The sequence below is a fragment of the Zingiber officinale genome, chromosome 2B, assembly GCF_018446385.1.
Source record: "Zingiber officinale cultivar Zhangliang chromosome 2B, Zo_v1.1, whole genome shotgun sequence".
NCBI lineage: Eukaryota > Viridiplantae > Streptophyta > Magnoliopsida > Zingiberales > Zingiberaceae > Zingiber > Zingiber officinale.
The window spans coordinates 64,550,719-64,575,077 of record NC_055989.1 but is presented as its reverse complement, the minus strand read 5'-3'; the positions used below and the strand labels follow the sequence as shown (position 1 = coordinate 64,575,077).

Here is a 24,359-nt window from a genome sequence, read left to right as displayed (position 1 = left end):
TGGATGATAATGTATAATATTGTCGTCCACTAGGCGGCCATGATCTATGATTTGCACATGCTCACAGTTAATTAATGAAAATAGACTACTTTGTTAAAAGAAGAAAAAGTAATCAGCCATGTGCCTGAAATTAATTAACATTGATCAATATGTTTTTTATTTTTTTAATTGGCCGACTGAGGGTGATCATTAAGTTTTGGTAAGTAAAATTGAACCAGCTGAATTTTTAAATAAAATCTAGTTGAATTTATTTCAAATTTTATTTTTTTTAAATTAATTAATTCAATTTGGATTTAAATTTTTTTTTTATTTAGTTAAATTAAATAGATAAAATAAATTAAAATTTTGGATCAAATTAATTTTTTCGACCGTAATTTTTAGATTGAATCGCATTATGTTAAATTGAACTGAATTTTTAGATCATAATTATATTAAATTTAATTAATTTGATTAATTCAATTTTTAATAAAATTAATTGATATTTTATTGATTCATATTTAAAATTTTTTGATTCGATTCGTATACCAACATTGTAATATTAGATTACGTAGGGAGATCAGAATTAAATATTGATAGAAAATTAAAATTATATTAAACTTAATTAATTTGATTAATTTAAATTTTAATAAAATTAATTGATATTTTATCGATTAGTATTTAAAATTTTTTGATTCGATTCGTATATCAACATCGTAATATCAGAAGATTACGAAGGGAGATCAGAATGAGATATTCATAGGAAATTAAAGATATGGGCTCGTGTAAATAGGAAATAAAAAAATCTATTCTAGTTCTAAAAGAAATTCTAGATAATATTTGTTATTCTAATTTTTTTTTATCTTTTCTTAATGTAATGAGAAGGAGAAAAAAAGATTGATAAAAAAACATACTATTTTAAAATTTTATTCAATTGACTTGTGTGTAGACGGGAATCCAATATTTATTTTAATTAAATATTCACACACCTATTGAAATTTATAATTTATATCCGTCGTTAAAATAAATTAGAAATGACTTGTCAACCGCAGGCCCTTTTTTTTTTTTAAAAAAAAAAATCATTTGAGATTAAATTTTTAAATAATTAAGAACAACGCACCATGGCCCGGGATGACGCATATCGGTATACCAAATTTTTATATAAATGAACAGGCTTCCTCCTTCCCGTTGAAGGTGGCAACATCCTGAGAAGAGAGAGAAAAGAGATCGGACCGAAGCGACGTTTCCGGTGATGGCTGTAGCTTCCTCTGCCACATACAGCCCAACAGACGCCTGCTTTGATCCACCGCCACCGCTCCCGCTCTCTGGCGAGCAGCTGAAACACTGCTCTGAAGCACTCGCTTTCTTCAAGGAGAAGCTCAAAACCCCTGCCAAGATCCATCAAGAGTTTGATCGCCTCCAGGTTCCTGTAGATTTCTTCTTTTGCTCTCTTTCGATTGACGCCATTTGTTTGTATCTAAATCTAGCATAGTAGTTTTCCCTATTTTTTTTTTTTTGGATTTTGTTTTTTTTTTTCCTTTTTTCGTTGCATTTTTTTGGATTTGGGTATTGCTTCAGTTAGTATATTTATTATCTCGATTACATCTGAGATACGGGAAGGTTTTTCTTTGTCATCAGGAGGAGTTGAGGATTACCGAGGGTCAGATGATGAGAAAGTGTTCTGTGGCGATGCAACATGTAAATTTACAGAAAAACCGTTACCCGGATGTTTTACCATGTAATTACACTGAGTAATCTTTGTTTTCAGATGATCAATTTGGGTTTCTTTATTTTTCTTCCTTTTTTGGAACTTGGAAAGAGAAAAACATTTCTTGAGTTCAATTTCTTTCAGTCGATGGCAACCTGATCACTCTCAGTTCTACGAGGGAAAGCAGCTCGAAGGAGAATGGTTATATCAATTCAAGCTTTATTGGGGTATGATCATAGCACTGACATTTAATTTCATTGGGTTTCTCATGTTGAGTATGCCCTGCGGAACCAATTGGTGAAACTCTCTGGGAACAATTTCTATTGTCAAAACTATTCTGCAGGTTGCTCCTGGTGAAAATGTTTCACAGTTTATTGCTACTCAAGGTCCACTTCCTGAAACATTGGAAGATTTCTGGGAAATGATATTTCAGTATCGTTGTCCTCTAATTGTAATGCTAACCCTTACTGATAATCACGAGGTATTTCTTTACTTCAATCTATTTTGCAATCATGTTTTTGTTGAAATCCATCTAGTTCTGCTTCACATTCTTCACAATTTATAACCATGGTGAGCTTACTTAAGGCAGTGACTTAGAAAGAAAAAGGATTGCCAGTACTATGATTATGAAATTTAGTGATCTTATTAAATTTTTGAAATTACTTAAATTCTTTAATTGATGTATTGAAATATATACACCACAACAATTTTCTAGTATGTATCAATAACTATCTAAAGGTGGATATCATTGTGCAAAAAACCTTTTATGTTATCTTACTTGGATATTATAAAACTTGATTAACTACTTATCTCAAAGGTTTAAGCCGTTGGGAAAGTGATTAGTCCATACATCTATGTTCTCATTAACGTCCTCACAAATTGGAAATTGAATGGGATTGGACTTTATTGGCTAATTAGGCATATATTTTATTGACACTGAATGGATTAGTATAAATAGATTGATTCACCTTGCCCTAATCTTTAATTATATAATAGGTTTATCATAAACTTCTCAATGTACAAAATGACCCCTTAACAATACTCTCCCTTAAGATGGTGCATAAATATCTTTTAAGCCTATCTTACTGACAATATAAGAAAAAGAAGAAGTATTATAATCAAGCAAGATTTAAAATCTCTACCCAAGTCAACTTTTTGGTCCCCATCCAATGAGACATACATGGCTGCTGAGTGCAGCTGTTAGTGGGTGTTCCATGTTGCATATTTGAGAGCATGAAACAGAAACGAAATAAACTATTATCACTCAGTGATCTCCCGAAGAAATTGCAGAAGAAGACGTCGGTCGACGAAGATGCTGCCGTTGCCGGAAGCACAATCACGGGTAACCGGAAAGTCCTTCAAAATTCACGAGCCAAATCCCAGATATTCTGCTTTGCTTCTCTGATCACCACCAAACCATCTGCTGCGCGCTCTCTCATTCCTTTCTCATGACTTGGACGCACCTTTTATAAGAAGGTTAAGGAAGACGAAGAGGAAAAGACACCCCTTCATCTCCTTGGCGTTATGCAGCAAGGAGGGAGATGAAGGGGAAGCGACGCCCCTTCATTTTCTCAACGTCTAACATCTCCCACTCATCCAAGTCAATCCAAATGGTCACATAGACCATGTCAGTCACATAGACTTCAAGGTGATCATGTCACGAAGACCAAAGCAAAATTAATTAGTCACAAAGACCAATATAAGAATATCCATTCCATACATTAGGGAAAATGGTTCGTGCGACAGTAAGCACAGTGAGCATTCAATTGCTAAGAAGATTGTCACACCTTACTTAGCTGCTCCATTGAACGAATCAGAGACATAAATGACTTGTCATTACCCCAGATTAAATTATTTACATCAATATGAACATCTCTAATCCCTCATATTGACTATATGTCAAGAGCATGTTCAACATCTCCAATCAAATAAATTATTCATAATTACATTTTATGTACTGAACTAAAAATATAACTGGTACCAGTGAATAAATGTCACAGATGTAAATCAATCTTAATCTTTCTTTTTAGCTAAAATCTATTCATTCTAATCAATCGCTTTTCTAGTTATGCTCCATAGACCGAATCATCCATGGCCAATAGGAAACATGCTAAAATAGCAGACACTGATCAGAACTTCAAGTAGACAGTTAAATAGTCACTTAGGGTAAGATTGAGATTAACTTATAATCTCAAGGGTCTCACATGGTAGAGAAGCAGAGATCCATTCTCTTACTACCCTTCTTGTCGCCATAGCACATGTGATATGAATCACATGTTACAATGTTATTCTCTTTACTAAAAAGAGCACATGTTTTTCTCAAAATTTAACATCGTACAGATTTCGATCTAGACATACCTAATGTCTAATCTTGAATTCAACATATGAATTTCAATCTGGCTTTCAACAGGTTTAGTAAATGGTGGGTTCATTTACTTCGATCATTGCATAAATGATCTTATCTTGACACAATTATCAAGGCGACCTTAACTTATAGGTATATCTCTATTCACAGCTACATAAGCTGTCCCATAAGTAACGATCTTACCTCTATTTATACTCAACAAATAGAGATGATTGTCCATGTGAGTGGACCAATCTCAACCTGCCAACATGCTTATCGAGACTTTTATTCGAATGTAACAAAGACATATACACTGAATAGATCATGACATTTTTCATTTATCAATATGTCTTTACAATAAGTTACATTCTTCGAAGTCCCAATGACTTCACATGTTTATAAAATGACTCTTTAGTCAATGGCTTAGTAAAAGGATCAGCAAGCATATTTCGTGTAGGGATGTACTCAAGAATTATCTTTTTCTTGTCAACAATATCCCTTACAAAATTATACTTAATTTCTATATGCTTGCCTTTGCTGTGATATTTGGGATCTTTGGAAAAAGCTATTGCAGCTTGACTATCACATTACACTGTAGCAGGACTCCCACTATCCTCAACAATCTTCAGATGTTTCAGGAACTTTCTTAGCCAGACAGCCTTTTGCACAGCCGTTGCATAAGCCACATACTCAGCTTCCATTGTCGACAAGGCTACACAAGCCTGCTTCTTGTTGTTCTATGAGATGATGCCACCATTCAGCAAGAAGACATAGCCATATGTGGATTTTCTGTCATCAAGGTCTCCTGCCCAATCTGCATCTGTGTAGCCACTTAGGCTCATTTCTGATCCTTGGAAACATAGGCAATAATCCGTTGTTCCTTTGAGATATCTGAATATCCTCTTCACCGCTTTGCAGTGTCTCGATCTTGGATTTGACTAGAAACGACTAACTAAGCCAACAACATAGCTTATATCAGGACGAGTACACAACATAGTGTACATTAAACTACCAATAACACTGGCATATGAGTTTTTCTTCATTTCGGCTATTTCCTTAGGAGCCTTGAGATACATACTTTTGCTCAAGACAGTACCTCTCGCTATAGGCGTCTGTTCAATGTTGCAATCTGACATATTGAAGTGTTGTAGCATCTTAGTGATATAAGCTTCTTAAGACAAACCCAAAAGTCTTTTTGATCGGTCTCTAACGATCTTCACTCTTAAGATGTACTCTACTTCTCCCATATCTATTATGTTAAATTACGATGAAAGCTACCTTTTGACTTCTATCACACACTTTATGTCACTTCCAGCTATTAGCATATCATTAACATATAATGATAAAATGGCAAACTTTCCTTTTTCCTTTTTTAGGTAAACGCAATGATCCTCATTGATCATTTCGAAACCATAAGACAAAATAACTTTATTAAATCTTATGTTCCATTGTCTTGACGCTTGCTTTAGCCCATATGTAGACTTCCTAAGCCTACATACTCTTTTCTCTTGACCTTCAGCAACATAACCTTCTGGTTGTACCATATAGATTTCTTCGTCAAGATTACTATTAAGGAAAGCTGTTTTAACATCCATCTGATGTAATTCCATGTCATATTGTGCTACTATAGCTAGGATGACACGTATTGACATAAACTTTACAACTGGGGAGAATGTCTCTTCAAAGTCAATACCCTCAATTTGGGTATATCTTTTTGCAAGTAATCGAGCTCTGTATCGATTAATCGATCCATCTGCTTTTCTCTTTATTTTGAGAATCCATTTATTCCCAATAGCCCTTCGGCTCGGAAGAAGATCAACTAAATCTCAAACTTGATTCTTTCTCATTGACTTCATTTCCTTATCCATTGCAATTTTTCATTTTTCTCTTACTGAGCTTCTATCCTTAACTGTTCGAGGTTCCTCATCATCAACTGGGAGAATCATCAATGCCTCATTCTCAATATCAAACCTTCTCCGAGGAATAATCTGACGACTACTTCTTCGAAGGTTAGGCTGTTGAGAAACTGACTCATTCAGTGACAAATTACTCCCACTAGGTTGACTAGACTCAGGCATCTCCTGATTTGTTGATAAAAGAACATTATCCTCCTCCTCTATCTCATATAGAGGAATTGTCTTATTAACTTCACCTCGTGTTGGGAACTCAGTTTCAAGAAAAGTAACATCTCTTGACTCTATTTCAGCGATGGTTCCATCTTGTCGCTCACCAATAAAAACATAACTCTTAGAAGTCTCAGAATACCTTATAAAGATACACTTCTTACCTCTGGGCCTTAATTTTCCATGTTTGTGAGTCTTATCATGAACGTAGACTGCTGACCCCCAAGGTCTCAGATTACTTAAATCCGGCTTTCTGCCTGTCCAACGTTCATATGGGGTAGATAGAACTGACTTTGAAGACATTTTGTTAAGTATATAGGCCGCAACTAATAATGCATCTCCCTAATAGAAGATTGACAAATTAGCCTGCGCCATCATAGACCTAACCATTTCAAGAAGAGTCCTATTTCTTCTTTCAGTAACCCCATTTTGCTGTGGAGTTCCAGGGATAGTTAGCTGTCTAATAATCCCTTTCTCATTACACATTGTCTTGAACTGATCAGACAAATATTCACCTCCACGGTCATGCGCAAGGTTTTAACCTTACGTTCCAATTGATTCTCAACTTCGTTCAAGTAACGAATAAAGCAATCTAATGCTTCAGATTTGTGAGAAATCAAATACACATGACCAAAACGTGTGAAGTCATCAATAAATGTAATGAAATAAGAACTCCCATTTCTAGCCTTCATATTCATTGGACCATAAATATCCGAATGAATTAATTGCAATGGTGATTCAACCCTAATAGCCTTACTAAATGGTTTTCTAGTCGTCTTTCCAGCAAGACAATGCTCACATATAGACAAGTTAATCTTAACACGAGTGCCCAAAAGGCCTTCCTTAACTAATCTATTCATTCGTTCTTGTCCTATATGTCCTAGCCTAGCATGCTAAATTTCATCATTAACATCAGCATTACTAGTAAGAGCAATGTTTGAAAAACAACCATCTTTATTATTTGGTTCTACATCAAGAACCATAAAACCATTTGTTACCTAATCATTCCCAATTAACACAGAGTTAGTTCGAAGTTCCACACAACGGCTATAAAAATTTACATCATAACTTAAATCAAGAAGACAAATGACGGAAATCAGATTCCGTCGAATCTCAGGAGTATACAAGACATCATGTAGAAACAAGGTACGCCCACCACGTAGGTTGAGCTTGCAAGTGCCAATTCCTTTGACTTCAATTTTTGCATTGTTTCCTACATATATCCATTTGTTGCTAGCTGGTACCTGACGGTACTCCACATATGTAGCTCGATCATGTGCTACGTGGTTTGTTGCTCTTGAATCTACAATCGACAAAAGATACGAATCAACTAACAACACTGTACTTGCAACATATTGCTCGTGGAAAGAAGATAAAAATGGATCTACCTTTTTAGGCTCAGTACAATCCCGAGCAAAATGACCCTTCTTGTCACAGTTGAAGCAGGTCAACTTGCTAATAGGTCTTTGTCTATATCTCTTTCCTTCTTCTTGATTTGGTTTTTAATAGCAACAACACTAGTCTCCTTTCCTTTTCCCTTTCCTTTCTTAAACCATCTTTTCTTATTCTTGGAACCAGAACCTTCAGCTACAAAAACTTGATCAGAAATCCTTGCGAATTCAATCCTCTCCGCCTCAAGTTCAACATGGCATGAGACATCGGTGAAAGTCTTGATACTCTCACTGTGGGTCAGATTCTGTTTCATCGTTTCCCAAGAATCAGGAAGGGAACAGATAACTGCTTGAACCTGTTGTTCATCAGTCAACGCATGACCAGTGGTCTTAAGCTCTCGAATCATGTTACCCATCTCCCTAAGATGTTGAGTCATGGTAACATTCGAGCGTTTTTTATAGCTATCAAACTTAATTGTTAGCTGACGGAGCTTATTGAGACTAACTCCACAGTACTTTTCTCTAAAGGCTACCTAGACAGCATGAGCCGATGGTAATGGCTCATACTCAAATACCAGGTCATCCACTATTGAACTAATCAATATTCCCTTAGTAATGGAGTCCTTCCTTTTCCATGCCTTATAGACATCAAGGTCACGTCTGTGCTGTGCTGTAGAACCATCAGCTGGTTCTTCCATGAATTGATTTACAGCCTCTAGAACTTCTTGTTCCTCAAGAACGTATTGTATCTTGAGGTGCCAGATTTTGTAGTTATCCCCATATAATTTCTCACCCTTATTGAGTTCAGCTATGATATTTTTAGTTGCCATGATCTATATAAATAAACACATTATTTATTATTTCAGTGTAATTCATATATGTGCAATTAATTATTGACTCAGTGTAAATTAGAATTAGTTTACAAAATCAAGTGATAACATTGTTTCCACTCATCATTTTTATGTTCTAATTTAATCAACATTGATCAATCATATTACATATATCCTATCTAATGAACGAATCATTATTAAAATGAACTAATCATTTTTTCATATGAACTAATCATATTCACATGAACTAATCATGAGCAAGTTAATTAACATATAACATAACTTTTTATTATATAATTATGTTCGTACATAACGACAGAAATTATTAGATGACTCAAACTAAATGAGCTAACACTGTTCGTACATAACAACAGAAACAGAACACTAATAAACAAAATAGGCCAACACCGCTCGCTCCCACTAGGACAAATACTAGTGCAGCGGCCAACATTATCCCTATTAACCTGGACTCATTTGGGATAATCTCAGATGGAGCAACTTTAGGATTCTTTATCATATCCATTTCTAGATCTTCCTCAAACATTTCCTGGTCCTCTTCAGACTCTTCTTCACCCATATAGTGAAGTAGTTCCTCACACAGTTCTGAATATATGGCGCATCCTTCATGACGTCCCCATACATAGTCTGCTATTACCCTAGGATACTTTGGCAATGAATGCATCAATGCCCAGATCCTATAACTGTCCAGGACTGAAAACTCTTCTTGCTCAAGTTTCCAGAATAGTCTATCAAGCCTTCTAACATGTCCGTTGACTCCATAAGCAGACTTATACTCTATCTCCTGAATCTCCTCCCGGAGCTGGTTTCGCCGCACTTCGTGACGAGTTAATGTAGTAATCGTCCGAGCCATCTGAAAAATTGAATTTAAATAAGTCAGTACAAAACTGACTAACCAGTACAAAACCAGTTTAATTTAATTTATACAGATATAGAACCATCATTATAAATCAAGAAAAATAAATCTTCTTGATTTTCAGGAGTTTAAGTCGATTGACCGATTGGACTGATCGATCAGGAATCCGGATCTTAAGCTTAGTCTATTGTCCTCATTAGAACTAATCTAATTGGACAGGGATTTCTGACCTATGTTCTGTTATTGTGTAAGCTCATTTGAGTCAATCTCAGACTTATTGATCAAACTTAGGTTTGTTTGATTCGTCCAATTGCTCATTGGATTAAGTCTGACCCATTAGAGCAAATCTACTCTTTTTGATCAAATCTGACACAACAGAACTAATCTGGTCATATTTGATCAGCTTAACTTCTGTAATCAAGATCACCCCAATTAATTCAATAATAAACTGAACTGGTTAAACTAACAAATAATTTGAACCAGATCTAGGTATCATTGAATCAAACTAGTCTGCTTAAATCAACTAATAATTTAAACCAGACCTGGGTTGATTGGACAAGTTGGTCTAGTTCAATTTTCAATTAATTGAATCATAAATTAATTAAATACTATTTATTAATTAATAATACATTTCTATATGCATTTAATTAATTAATAAATATATTTAATTAAAATTTAAACATCCGTGAAGAAACAAACATGCATGCACTGTTTTATACACGTTTTTCCCTTCTTTTTTTTCACTGTGCTTTGTCAAAACGAAGCACTGTTCATCCTTTTTTTCTCTTCAATCAATTCATGAATCGATTGAAGAACTGTGCGCGATTTTGAATTGATTGAAATGAAATTTCAATTGATTCAATTCAATTAAATCGATTAATTAATCAATTAAATTGAATTAATTTGATGGATGAACAGTGCTCACTGTTCATCTTCTCCGCGATAGAAAACGAGCTTTTTTCACGCCGATTTTCACCGGTACTAAAACACGGTTGCCGACACTCCTCTGCCATGACTCTATGCCACCGAGGATTATGTGATTCCGGGTGGAAATCGCAAAAATGGGATCTGACAGATCCCAGAAATTGCAACTTCGCTATTTATCCATGAGCGATCTCGATTTCTCATTCGCAGGGATTTACATGCTTTCAAAACTCGCTCTGATACCATTGTTGCATATTTGAGAGCATGAAACAGAAATGAAATAAACTATAATCACTCACAGTGATCTCCCGAAGAAATCGCAGAAGAAGTCGTCGGTCGACGAAGATGCTGCCACTGTGGAAAGCACAATCACGGGTAACCGAAAAGTCCTTCAAAATTCACGAGCCAAATCCCAGATGTTTTGCTTTGCTTCTCTGATCGCCACCAAACCTTCTGCTGCGTTCTCTCTCATTCCTTTCTCGTGGCTTGGACGCACCTTTTATAAGAAGGTTAAGGAAGACGAAGAGGAAAAGACACCCCTTCGTCTCCTTGACGTTATGCAGCAAGGAGGGAGATGAAGGGGAAACGACGCCCCTTCATTTTCTCAACGTCTAGCATTCCAAACATTAAAAGCGGAGAAGGGGAAGAGCAAAGGAGAACGGGGAGTGAGAAGTTCATGGCATCAATCACAGAAGCTTCACTTTGCATATGGTAGGCTATACGCTAATTGTGAAACATCCTTCCACTTGCTGATTCACTGATGGAGGAAGGACCTCCATAAATGTAACCCAATCACTATTAATGTAACATTCTATTTAAAAATCGTCTTGCTGAGTGAAAACCAAATCTCAACTGGGGAATTTTTATGATTTTATAAAATATGATATACAACCTCTATATGTTGCTCAAGTGGATTATGCATGTCCCCGGGGCCATGGTGCCGCGGTAGGACATCCAGATTGTCACTCGGGCATCCGCAGTTCGATTCCCAGCTGCGGCGTATTTGCAAGAATTTTTCCTTCAAATGGGGGTCGTAACCAAAGGATGCTGGGCTTTTGGGTTGGCCACCGCGTGCGCTTCTCGATTTATCCTGGTGACCAGTGGAAAAATTTCGTGGGGTCGGGCTGGTCACCCTCAGAGATAGTCAATGAGACTAACTGGGATTATCATTTTTTTTTTAAGTGGATTATGCATACTTTTTTATGCAATATATGTATTACTAGGTTTTGGTATATAAGAGATAAATTTATTTGCCAACCAAATTTTAGTATCAGTTCTCATAGGCTTGTAACCAAGTTTCAGTCAATCGTCTAATATATTTCTTCAATGACAAGAATATAATGTGTTTACTGAATCAGTTCAATATCTAAGAAATACCTTTATTAATCTAAATCCCTCATATCAAACACAATGCCTAACTAATTTTTCATCCAATTAATCTCATTTACATTACCTATAGCGACAATTATACTATCCACATACACAATTAGAGTAGTGTTCTTCCTTTCATTATGTCTGAAGAGCATAATGTGATAGTAATTTCTTTGTTTGTAATTATCACTCGACTAAATCTATCAAACCATGCCCTAGGTGACAGTTTTAATCCATAAAAAGATTGTCTCAGTAAACTCACCTTATCATTGTAACCTGATTATTAAATTGAAGTTTTATGCATATATATTTATTCCTATAAATCTCCATTATAAGTAAACAAATTTTACATTCAACTGGTCTAGCTTCCAATTTCGTATTGTTGCATATGAAATTTGAGTACAAATTAAATTTATCTTAGCAATAAGCATAAAAGGCTCAACATAGTAACAACCATGGATTTGGGTATATCTTTTAACAATCAAGCGAGCTTTAAGTCGATTTTATTTCTTTTTGGTGTTTGTTAACTATGTACTCCCATTTGCATCTAACAAGTCACTTTCCTTCAAGTAAAGGTACTAGTTCCCAACTTTACTTTTTTGCCAAAGCTCTGATCTCTTCAAAACATCGCTTCCTTCCATCTAGGATCAACAATAGTCTACTTCCAATTCCTAGAATAATATGAGAGGATAAAGATGCAACAAAAGTTCTATATGCCGAGAGAAGAGATAATTTGAAATAGAGATATATCATAATGATAATGAGATAGAAGTATAGGGGATGAGGATCTTTCCTATGAGCGATTGGGAGCAATAAGGATATCTAAATTAGTTGATGGAGAAAGAGGGAGAATGAACCATATTACAGGTCTTGTTCTGACTTCAAGACATGATAAGCATAATGCTCACTTAATTGCACTAGGTGATTTTCTATCCTGTCCTAGTTACTATATTCGGATTAGTTGAAAAGGGGTGATAGTTTAGAGGCAAATACGTGAAGCAAATGGAGGAGAAGTACAAGAGGAGACAATACAAACTTAGGGAAGCTAATCTAAGATTCACATTTCACTAGGCAAGATGAAACCTTACACTCAAGGTGATAATGTTGAGACTATTGTGCATTCCTCTACATTCCAAGATTCTCATTATATTTTAGCTTTAGAAGGATGGTAATATCCATATTGACAACTTCTACGACGAGGAGGGAGAGGAGGTGGGCAACCGAAGAGATTGGTGCTAATGTGGATCTTGAGGACGAGTGAGTTGACAATGTTGGTACTATATTCCTCTGAAGTGGTTGGACTAGTGTCTAATGCTGTGTAAGAACATGAGCAATCAAATCATTGATCATGGCAGGAGCATCGTCAAAATAGTTGGAGCTGAACTTGAGCTTCGACTCTAATACCAAGTGAATAGTAGGACTTTGGGATCAGATTATTTCAACCCTTTAGTCTCTACCTATATAATGTGGCATGTTTATCACATGACATGAGCCCCTAAGCTTCTCAATATATAAAATAACCCCTTAAAAATATGATCCATACACAAGACCTTTTGCTTTAATATCATTTCAAAGTTGATCAATTGATCACTTGTCCGAAAAACTCAGCCTTTTAAAATGGTTATGATCTATGAATTTAAAATTTTAATAGGTTCTCATAACTTGACAAGGATAGATTGAAGAAGTTATTAGATATTTGTAATATTGTGGGATCACATGCCCTTCAGTTGAAATAAAAATTATACAAAATCTAGAGGCATGATGCTCAATTGTCAAACTGAAATTTAGACCCATTGGAACCTCGAAGACTTTAACTATTGCACTTACTGGCAATTGTGCTTTGAATGACTTTTTATTTGTAAAGAGCAATTTTATTGGAAGCTCATAAATTATATCATTTATGAATGGAGGAATATTTTAATTAATGTACTAAATGTTTTTGTCTTCCAACTGATATACGAAAAAAGATCCCACGTGATAACCACTAAAAATAGGATGCACACTAACAGTCAAAACTCAAAAGATCCTCTTCTCAATTTGACTTGTCTTTGAAGTTGGAACTACTCCCTTGATGTAAAAGAAATACCATGTTTTTCTTTTTTTTTTAGTTTGGATAAAAACACAAATGTCAGAATTAGGCGCTATTACTTCATTGACTCTTAAAAATGGAGTCAGTCAAGAAATTCAACTCTTGGGCCACAATATTGTGTCCATGAATGTTTTTTTATATTTTTCTTTATTTTTGAGGTTCTCATTGTTGTTTGTATCATGTTCAGTTTTCTTAAGCAATAATATTTATCTTGGAAAAATTGACAGATTATGAAAAAATGTGCCGATTATCTTCCAGCAAACAATGGGTGTGGGCAATTTGGGAGAATCAGTGTTGAGATCAAGCATACAAGTTATGTTTCTTCATTAGTTCTTCGCTACTTGGAGGTGAAACACAAAGAGGTGAAACAGACGCTGATTTTTTTTTTTGAACCCTGATGTTATATGAATAGTATGCATAAAATATGTTTTTGGCCTTTTGCATGTGGAGTTTGAGCAGTTTGCTCAATTTTATACAATGCAATTATTGTAAATCATTTCTCACCTTTCTGCTTGATGTTCTCCTTACAAGCTACTATTTAGTTCATTTAACATTATTTGAATGCTTTTTGGCTTCTCTAAAGAAGGTTCATATGTGGTCTGGCTCCTCCTTATTGATTTATTGGCTTCTCTAGCCAGTATTTGCAGTTAATGTTTTGTCCTTTCATTATTCAATGAGCTTAAATTATTTGGCACTTAGAATCTGAAGTTGTATTGCTATATAACCTTATCTGAGAATAGTTGAGTTTCAAGTAATTATTCTGTTGTTCAATTGAATTTTATGTCTTTATTATCTTTTATATAGAATCTTCTCATTATTGAACTTTAAACTTGATCTTTAATCTTTGATATCGTGATGTTATATTTGGTGGTTTTTTTTGTAGTTGGTGAAGCCAGCCCTTTCTGTTCTCCATATCCAACATCTTGAATGGCCTGATCATGGAGTGCCCGGTGATACTTCAGCGGTTCGAGAAATTTTAAAAACGACATATCATGTCCCACCCAAAGATGGTCCTATTGTCGTGCATTGCAGGTTTAAATCTAAAGTTCCCTCTATTTTGTCTCGATATACTTCTTCCTACGGTTCCATCGTCTAACACAATCTTGCTATCACTCAGTGCAGGTATTGGAAGAACTGGTACATATTGTGCCATACACAACACAATCCAAAGGGTTCTCATTGGTGATATGTCTTCCTTAGATCTCATGAAAACTGTTGCTGAGTTCAGATCTCAACGGATTGGGATGGTCCAGACATTGGTATCTTATTTCAGATTCTCAATCATGTTTTCTACCAAGTAGCATATGAGTTTGCGAGGATGTGATACACATATCCTTCGGTGGGGGACATTGTTTTGTAAAAAGATACCTACCAATTTTAGCTTCATAAGTGTTTGGTTGGGAAAATTTCTTTTTACATTTTTTGTTTCTTAGAGAAAATAGAAATAAACTAAATATCTTTTTTTGACAAATTTAAACTTATTAGAGATGAATGGTGGGGTAAATATTTACTTTTTTAGAATTTTAATGGCTTTATTTTATTTTCAGAAATCTGCCAATTAAATATAGAAAACCTTCATGTATAACCTTTCCAGATTAGCCGATAGCTTTGTGCCATCAGAACTTTTTACCATTACATGGGACCATGTATTATTGAAGTTATGTAGAACTCAAGGAATTACTTGCACCCAAGTCAGAATTCCATCTTAGCTTGCGTATTTTTGCATGCATAAACAAATAGTTTTCACATTCCACAGGCACTAATGATGATCATTAGAAAGTGACTTTCTTCGATCAAAGTCATCTTTATTACATGTTCAAGGAGTGGACCAATTCGATGTATATTTATGCATGTTGAACATTTGATGAAATGAGAGTCAATTGGGTCTCATTGTTACCACCAGAAAATTCCTAAAGTATAATGTGTCATGATAACTTGAGCTAAGAATGCCATTGATACCGTCTGATTTAGTAGAAGGGCTATCATCAGCAATGCTTACTAGTTGTACCACTGAATACTTTCTACTATGATTCTCAGGAGCAATACTTCTTTTGTCACGATGCAATTGTGGATGAAATAGAGGATCTTATCCAAAAGTCCAAATCAGAAACTCATGAAGGTACTTTGCATCTTTTGTATCTCATCCATTCATTATGGCACGAACAAAAAGAGAAAAATATTCAAAATTGAGCTATAGATGCATAAATTACCTGTAGTCATAATCTTGTGAAACAAACCTCGAATATTATTATTATCTTTAATTTATTTCTGACTTTATTTCCATGAAGGGATAAACAGCCTTGAAGCACTTCAGTTTCCAGCACAAGTCCCAGATGTTCCACCGAGAGCTTAAAAGGGTTCGATCGGATCCGATCCGAGATCTATTCCCTTTAGTTTGGACATTGTTGATTTTCCAAATCCAGAGGATTCTTTGTTTGTAGGTGGTATCTGTGGGTGATTAGTTAAGCAACTAAGTTAATTGATTGGTTGTGAGTGATAGTGTTGTGTCCATTGCTTTGTCTTGTATAACATGCCATAATATCAAATCAGCTTGTTGTTAAATTTTTTATCTAGGCAAATAGGGTGACCATTTGATTTTGCAGAATCAAAGGCAGCTTGATCCTGATCTGTTAATGTGTCATTTTCCATTCTTTATCTTTTTCTCTTTTGAGTCAGGGTTAAGCTTATGCTAATGACCTTAAAGCACACTGATTAACCTTTTTTTAGGTGTTTTGCTAGAGTTATGAAGGTGCGTGGGTGGTAACTAATAGAGAATCCTCATTCATGGTAAAAGGTGTTTGTTTCAAACAATTGATTCCGTCAGTGTGATTATTTTGATTAAATTTTTTATATAGCGAAAACTAATGCAAGAGAGTTTTTAAGTTAATTTTTATAATACCTCCTAAACTAGGTAGAAATTCAATCCATGTTAAGCTTGAACATGATCACTCTATCTATCGTTAATCGAATTAGTATTTGAATGGTACATTATTATACTAGAATAAGGATTGAATTTTTAAAGAAACAATTCCTTGTAAATAAAATGTCTTCCACTTAAAAAAAAAAAAAAAAGTCATTCGATCACACCATGATTTATTATTATTATTTTACTTTATGAGAAATTATTATTTGGCGTCAGTGATGAAAAATTGTCGTTAGAAGTTTATGTATATTCGGAAGTTAACTTTTAAAATATTCTTTTTAAATTTTTTTATTAGCATATAATTTCAAATTTAAAGATTAAGATAATAACATTTTATTTTTTTATAACATTCTCGTAAAAATTTCATGAAAATGTGCTACAAATTGACGTTTTTATATTATATATTTTTTTGAGGAATATTGTTATATTGTTTATTAGTATTATAACAAATAATAAACCAGATATCAAAATGTTAATTGAAAAAGGATTTCTTAAATAATTCAAACTCTTGAGGTGTAATTTGTAAATTTCACGTCTGCATTGACCAGGCAGGCAGAAACAGCAAAACCACGCAGTCTACTTTTTTGCTTGGTTGACTTTATCAATCGTTCGCCGTTGATTCTCTTAATCAACCAGCACTTCGCATTATGGACGATCGTGATCAACAGACGCCACCATTTCCAGCCCAATTTCCCCTGCCCTCTTTGCTTTTACAATCCCCACTTTTCCTTAATTTGTCGTCTCCCCTTCTCTCTCTCTCTTTCTCTCACATCCTCGATTACTTCTCTGCAGAAGCCGACGCTGCCATAGGAGATCGACGACGAAGAACGACGCAGGATCAAACCGGCAGTTGTTGGCGGCTTCCACTCTATAGATATTTCTTGCTTTAGCCCTAATTCCTGTCTGTTGATCGCCTCCGATTCGGAGGGAGACGAAGAAGAGTGGAGGAATGATTGTTAGACCGCCATTGGTGTGATCGGGAAAACCTAATTCGTTGACCATGTCGTCTTCGTCCGCCCCCGTGAATCCTCAGTCGCCGGGTCTCAAGACCTACTTTAAGACCCCGGAGGGTCGGTACAAACTGCAGTACGAGAAGACCCACCCAGCCGCTGTTCCGCACTACTCCCACGGCAAGACTGTATCGCAGGTGTCTCGGCCTTGGATTCTTTTCTCTTTTTTTTTTTGGCACTTGTTTTAGTAGTTTGTTAGAAGTTGTAATTTTGTGATCGTGGTTTCAATTTGCAGTTGACTATCGCATATCTCAAGGAGAAACCAACGAACCAGGCTTCGTCTACTCCGTCGACCCCGAGTTCTGGTGGTGTGAGGTCAGCAGCCGCTAGGCTGCTTGGTGCGGGAAATGGAAGCCGGGCGCTCAGCTATGTCGGCGGTAATGGGGTGAGTCGGGCGACATCAGGAAGTAGCAAGATTGGAGGTTCTGTCGGAACCTCAACAGGATCAGGTAGTTCACAGCCGGTGGCTAACTATGATGGGAAGGGCACTTATCTTGTCTTCAACTCGGCTGACACTCTTTTCATCAGCGATCTCAATTCACAAGACAAGGTTTTCATCTTGTTAATTAGATCGCTTTATTTATTTCACTGAACTTGATACATGATTACAGCTGATGACTTGTCCTGTTTTTAGGATCCCATCAAGGCCATCCATTTTAGCAATTCTAATCCAGTTTGCCACGCCTTTGATTCAGAGGTGAAGGATGGACATGATCTGATTATTGGTTTGCACTCAGGGGATGGTATTTCATTTTTTCCCACTCCAATTTAGACTCACTGTTTGCAATTTTCTTGGTAAACTGATTATTAATAATTATTCCACCTGCTTGGTTTTCTAGTATACTCGGTGTCGTTGAGACAACAACTCCAGGATCCAGGAAGGAAGCTTGTTGCAGCTCAGCATTATAATAAAGATGGTGCTGTTAGTAATAGGCATGTATTACTCATTAGAACATGTTTAAAATTCTTATGATTGCCATCACACCAATCCTTTGATTTTGGTCTTCATTAAGTTAATTATTTCACATTTCATTTTTTCATTAGAATATGCATGCCAAATTCTCAGGATGTCTATTGCCCTCTATGTAGTTCTAATTATAACCTAAATACCCTGAATTCACTTTCTACCCTTGTCACAGAGTGTATGACTTCATGTTTGAAAGTTTACCCATTTTCATTCTCGTGATCTTGGTAAATAATGAATATACCTAACATTAATTCCTCCATTTACTGGTGGTATCTCAATGCATGTTAGGAAGGGATTTGGATGTTGCATATAATGTAAATGACATCCAGTAAATGCTTCCTATTAGGAAATTTTGTGATATTCTGACCAAGTATGAGTTTTTTGTTTCTGAGTTAATGCATTTTTTAAGCTATTTGACAAATGGTTAATTTACCATGGTCTAACTTTTTTAGAAACCATTTGTCTTCCTTAGAGCTCCACAGTTCATTCAGTTTTTTTTGTCAGGTTATTTATAATTTGTGGAATTCAATGGAAAATAGTACATTTTTATCAATGTCTTCCAGAATTGGAAATTGGCGGGGTTTCCAAATCCATGACAGGAAGGATTGCTCATCCTGATGGTTGCATAATTAATTTTGGTATCCATGTAGAAGGCTTTAAAGGTTGTACTTTGATCAAAAAGACAAAAAGGGAAGGCATATTTGAGAGAACCTGATTTGATAAGTCATCCTGTGGAGAAGAAACATAATTTAGTCTTACAGGTTGATTGCAGTAATACTGATTTAGTCATTTGAATTGTATTTTAATTATCCACAGATTACCTGTGTTTTTCCACTTTTTTCTTGAACTCTTAAGGATTTACAGCTGATGCTTCTATCCAGGTTTTAGCAGATATAAGCTAAGTGACATGTGAGTAAATGCGAATTATATATGTAATTATTCTCACACATGCTATCCTGAAAAAGTGTGATTTTCTTTAAGTTCTCTAATGATGGATTAATATTACCAAAAGAAGGTACCATTTTTTCTCATGCGTACTGTGCATAAATTTTGTTTGATAAGGGGTGCAGATGTTGTTGGGAGGTAGTATGGACTGTTTTATATGCATTGTTGAGGTCTTTTGCTTGCTTTCTGATTATCAGTCATACATATTTTATTTCTCTACTTCCATTGTTTTTGCAGTAAATGCACTTGTATTGCATGGGTTCCAGAAGGTGATGGCACATTTGTTGTTGGTCATGCTGATGGAAATGTATATGTATATGAAAAAGTCAGTCATGACAAACAATTAGATAATACTCTGAATTTTATCAACTCTTTTCTTTACCTTAAATTGTTACTGAAATTGCCACCTTTTATCCTTAGAACAAGGATGGAACTGCTGATTGCTCTTTTCCCATCATTAAAGATCAAACTCAATTTGTTGTTTCCCATGCACGGTCAAACAAGGTAGCATCTTTAAGATTTGATGATAATCTTCATTGTAGCTCTTTTATGTGCATTATGACATATATTTATTTGTCATTATTCGTTCTGCCGATCTGTGGTGCAGTCACTATGCAGCTAACTACCTGAATTATTTGGTATATTCATATGTATTTATTTAATATCTTTCTCTTAATATCTTTGTATTCATTATGTTTGTTTGCCCATGATGTGGTTGTATTTATGCTGTGACAAACTGTCCTTGATAGCAAGGTGTCTAGCCTTAACAGATGTCTGATATGCTGATGTCAAGTGTTTAGCCACAGCATATCATTCTATCTTTGTGTTCTGTCTTGATACAATTCCATTCTTATGTTCTTAGCAAAAACCTTGTAAATTTGTGCAGTATTCTTAGTCCATTGATTATTTCTTCAAGAATTTCAGAATTAGTTAGGTCTCTTGTGATAGTTGAGTTCTCTAAGCTTATTCTTTATAAAATATTCTTTACTTGTGCTTGATTTTTTTTTTTTTCAGGTGAACTTTGAAATGATGTTTATTATGTGTGCTCACTATTTTCTTGTAAAAGTTTCTGCAGTGATGATGAGCTCAGATATTGAACAAGGCTTTGATAAATTAGGAATAAAAATATTACTTTTGCATGACTTGATTTCCTTGTGGAGTCAAAATTAAAGGGTAATTTTTTATTTTTGACCACTGTATTTTGCCACACTTAGGAAACCTGAAATTGTCACTACAACACAAAGTTAATGCAATTGAGGTAGTTGTCCTTTGAATAAAAATCATGATCTAATGTACAGTTACATTGAGTAATTGCAGCTTACTTTGTAATCCTAATAGATTAAGGACACATGCGAGATAGTTTGTTGTCATGGTTTCTCTTTCCACACGTCAACCATAAAACAACTAGAGCTAAAAATGGTTGTATGTTCAGGACGACAATGCACTATTAAAGTCAAGGAAAAATGTTGAATTCAGTCTCCTGAATAATGAATTTTTAGTAAATAATACTATACTGTTTATTCACCCATAAGACTGCAGAAAGATCCATTATGTTTTATGAAGACTCCAAGATGCACTGATAATAACTGTTCCTAATGGTGGTTCACAAACCTTATCCACTGGAAGGGGCTTTGAATATTGATGGTACTTTTGTTGTCAGATTATATCAATTTTAGTCCACTCATTTAATGGGTGAGAATGATGCAAAATAAATAAACCAGCTCACAAAATTAATTGATTCAAATAAAACTAATTCAAAGATGGATATTATTTTATTTTACTTTTAAAATAAATTTAGTCTATTTTGTTGTCTTAGTTGGACTGGCTCTACTGTAAAAGCTTATATAAAAGTGCTGCATATATTGTATGGCTGTGTGCATCACTCCTAGCTATGAGTATGAAGCGGAACTTGGAGAAGAGCATGAAGAGCATGAAATATGTTTAGGTCATATTCTAATTATTGGAACTACATTCTTTAAAAACTGATTATGGATTTGTTTCAACTACCAAGACAAGCCAGACCATGGGCCCTCTCAGTTACTTCACTGAGGTTTTATATAAATATGATTTATAGGCAGCTTGTATTTTGGATATTAGTTTAACATAGGAAATTTTAGCTTGAGTAGACATTAAATTCAACTCATTCTTGAAGAAAATTTGATTAGGTTCTCAATTATATTTTACTAAAACTAAAACATCACTGTCACAAGTTTGAATAGCCTTGTGTTTATTTCTTCTTGTAAATTTGATCACGGGACATGTTTACCCATGATAATGAATGTGAGGCTACAGAGTGGTTTGAGTTGATAAACAAGGATTTCTATTCTAGTCTTTGTTTGGTATTCTTTGGCGCTTTAAAGTTCCGACTCCTATGATATGATTAAATGTAATTTGAGTTGTGGTCACCCTGGCATATTCATATTGTTTACATAAAGCATCATAAAATGTCAATATTTATCTTATTTGGACTTATACATATTCTAAATCTCTGCATAGATCTAGTACAAACTTAACCATTCTAATTCATGGAGATGGACATCTATGTAGCCAATTTCTTATTAAGTTAATTGTTCTTGGTTCATAAATAATGTTTCATCCGGAGACTTGATTTTTTTCAGCATGCATAGTTCGCTTCTTTTGGTTTTAGGATTTTATTCATGATCTTTTTGTTGGTGTCTCTTGACATCTGAGGATTTGTTCATGATGGTCTTGGAAATTGTTATGTTCTTTAAATTACTGACATCAGTTGATCTTCTTACAGAGCAATCCAGTTGCTAGATGGCGAATTTGTCAGGGTTCAGTCAATAGTTTATCTTTTTCATGTGATGGAACATGCTTAGCTACTGTTGGTCGAGATGGTATGCATTTAATTAGCAATTTTGCAATTTCTGCTATGAGTTTGCTCTATTGTGTTTCCTGATTAACCTCAAACAGCTTAACATGGCAGGTTATTTAAGAGTTTTTGATTTCGCAAAAGGGCAACTAAAATTCGGTGGGAAGAGCTATTATGGTGCCTTGCTATGTTGTACTTGGAGGTATCTACTACGTACCCATGCAATTCTTAATATTCCACATAATTGACCCTCATATTTGTTGGTAAATCTACTTATCCTGTTAAGTGGTTATTCCTTTCAGAGCTAACCTTTTTTAGAGATATTGATGTGTATACAATTTGATAAAATAAACTGCTGAGGTAGCTTTTTAACATCTAAACCTCAGAATCTTACCTACATATTTTCTCAATGCATACCTTTCTATTTTCCATAGATGTGTTTTGTCATGGTGTGTGCCATATCATCTAAAGACTGCAGAAGATCTTTGTTTCTGCAAATATGCCATTATTGAAAAACTTTATCAATACTTCAAGATTAATTTAATTATGAGGAAGTTAGATTGACTGCTATTAACTATTTTAGTTCCGATGGCAAATATATTTTAACCGGTGGAGAAGATGATCTTGTGCAAGTTTGGAGTACTGAGGATAGGAAGATAGTAGCATGGGGTGAGGGCCATAATTCATGGGTATGTCTAATAAAACGAGACAACCAGTTCCTATCTGATTTATTTGTCCATTTCAAGTACACTTGTAATTGATGATCATCAGGTTAGCGGAGTTGCTTTTGATTCGCATTGGTCAGCGCCAAATTCGGAAGGCACTGGTGAAAATGTCGTGTATCGTTTTGGTTCAGTTGGTCAGGTAAAGTTTATAGTAGGTTGTGAAGCATTGTTTGGTGTGTTTGAGCTACTTGGACCTTCATTTTGAAGGTTTTAGAGGCTGTTTGTTTTCTCCTTCGATAACTGTATCTTTATGGATACACCCTTGCAGGACACACAACTATTGTTGTGGGACCTGGCCATGGATGAAATTGTCATCCCACTTCGTGGTCCTCCTGGTGGTTCACCGACTTTCAGTAGCGGAAGTCATTCTGCCCACTGGGATAGTGTTATCCCTGTGGGCTCCCTCCAGCCTGCTCCGAGAATGCTAGACATCCCTAAAATTTCGCCTCAAGTTGTCCACAGAGCGCATGTTGATCCCCTCTCTGGCGTGATATTTACCAATGAATCTATTGTAACGATTTCAAGGGACGGGCATATCAGGATTTGGATGCGTCCTGGTCATGGTGAGAATGGTCAATCGAACTCTTCCGATGCGGTTGTTCCCACTTCTAGTCTGAAGGACAGACCTGCTGCATACCCCATCAAGACCAGCGGCTCCAGTTACAAGCATTCGTCCTCAGTTCTTTTCCAATGACAACTTTGCCCTGCTTGAGCAGTTGATCTGCGTTCTTAGTTCATGTGCCGATGTGATGATTTGCGGCCAACGAAGAAAGGTGATTGATACCGTCTACATCATTGGGAGAGTGAGCCGCCCATCCTGTTTTGTTTCCTCATGCTGTAAGTGAATTGTTAGCAAAAGTTGGTGCTGTCATTTGTGTGGCAGCTGAGCCAATAATGGAATATACTATTTCTGTAGATACATATTCCAACTGAAAGGCTAAAAGCAACCTCACATCATTCTCTCGCTCGCTTGCTATACTTTGGATATGTCCTGTTTTGAACTACTTCTCTTTGTTCTGTTTGGAACATTAGAAATTTCAACAAAGAAAATTTTAGACATTCTCTGTAAATCAACATGGAGAATAGTGAGTTGAGTTTTGTTTTACTCAGAGACCCCTTTGTTTTGGCTCCCCTCTGTTTTGGCTCTGCAGTTTGTGTTTATTTTGCTTGTTTTATTATTTAGTCACTGGTCCTTTAAAGGCAATCTTCAACCATAATAATAATAATAATAATAATAATAATAAAATCTTATCTGATTAGATGAAGTTGACCATATGGATCTTTTTACGTCATTGAGTTCTATCTCATATTATATCATCATCATCT

The 24,359-nt window shown here is 35.4% G+C and overlaps 2 protein-coding genes across 2 annotated transcripts; both read left to right on the top strand.

Annotated features, from left to right (window-relative positions):
- The first annotated feature begins 1,137 nt into the window (after window positions 1–1,137).
- LOC122048308 (protein-tyrosine-phosphatase PTP1-like) lies at window positions 1,138–15,983 on the top strand. Its single transcript, XM_042609896.1, has 9 exons — window positions 1,138–1,399; window positions 1,615–1,714; window positions 1,829–1,911; window positions 2,028–2,165; window positions 13,858–13,992; window positions 14,514–14,662; window positions 14,748–14,889; window positions 15,668–15,749; window positions 15,919–15,983. The coding sequence occupies exons 1-9, from the start codon at window positions 1,229–1,231 to the stop codon at window positions 15,981–15,983; spliced, it is 1,065 nt and encodes a 354-aa protein (XP_042465830.1). The 5' UTR covers window positions 1,138–1,228.
- Window positions 15,984–17,280: 1,297 nt separating this feature from the next.
- On the top strand, window positions 17,281–24,090 carry LOC122045726 (probable catabolite repression protein creC). The gene is made up of 11 exons (XM_042606071.1): window positions 17,281–17,700; window positions 17,799–18,113; window positions 18,198–18,306; window positions 18,403–18,496; window positions 19,713–19,800; window positions 19,896–19,979; window positions 22,237–22,333; window positions 22,423–22,510; window positions 22,892–22,997; window positions 23,080–23,172; window positions 23,302–24,090. The coding sequence occupies exons 1-11, from the start codon at window positions 17,554–17,556 to the stop codon at window positions 23,725–23,727; spliced, it is 1,647 nt and encodes a 548-aa protein (XP_042462005.1). The 5' UTR covers window positions 17,281–17,553; the 3' UTR covers window positions 23,728–24,090.
- Window positions 24,091–24,359: the final 269 nt, after the last annotated feature.

Coding starts and splice junctions, on each gene's coding strand:
- LOC122048308 (XM_042609896.1), top strand. CDS start 1,229: ATGGCTGTAGCTTCCTCTGCCACATACAGCCCAACAGACGCCTGCTTT. Junction 13,993..14,513: donor TGGAGGTGAAACACAAAGAG/GTGAAACAGACG, acceptor TTTTTTTTGTAG/TTGGTGAAGCCAGCCCTTTC. Junction 15,750..15,918: donor CAAATCAGAAACTCATGAAG/GTACTTTGCATC, acceptor ATTTCCATGAAG/GGATAAACAGCCTTGAAGCA.
- LOC122045726 (XM_042606071.1), top strand. CDS start 17,554: ATGTCGTCTTCGTCCGCCCCCGTGAATCCTCAGTCGCCGGGTCTCAAG. Junction 18,307..18,402: donor TGGTTTGCACTCAGGGGATG/GTATTTCATTTT, acceptor TTGGTTTTCTAG/TATACTCGGTGTCGTTGAGA. Junction 19,980..22,236: donor CCCATGCACGGTCAAACAAG/GTAGCATCTTTA, acceptor ATCTTCTTACAG/AGCAATCCAGTTGCTAGATG.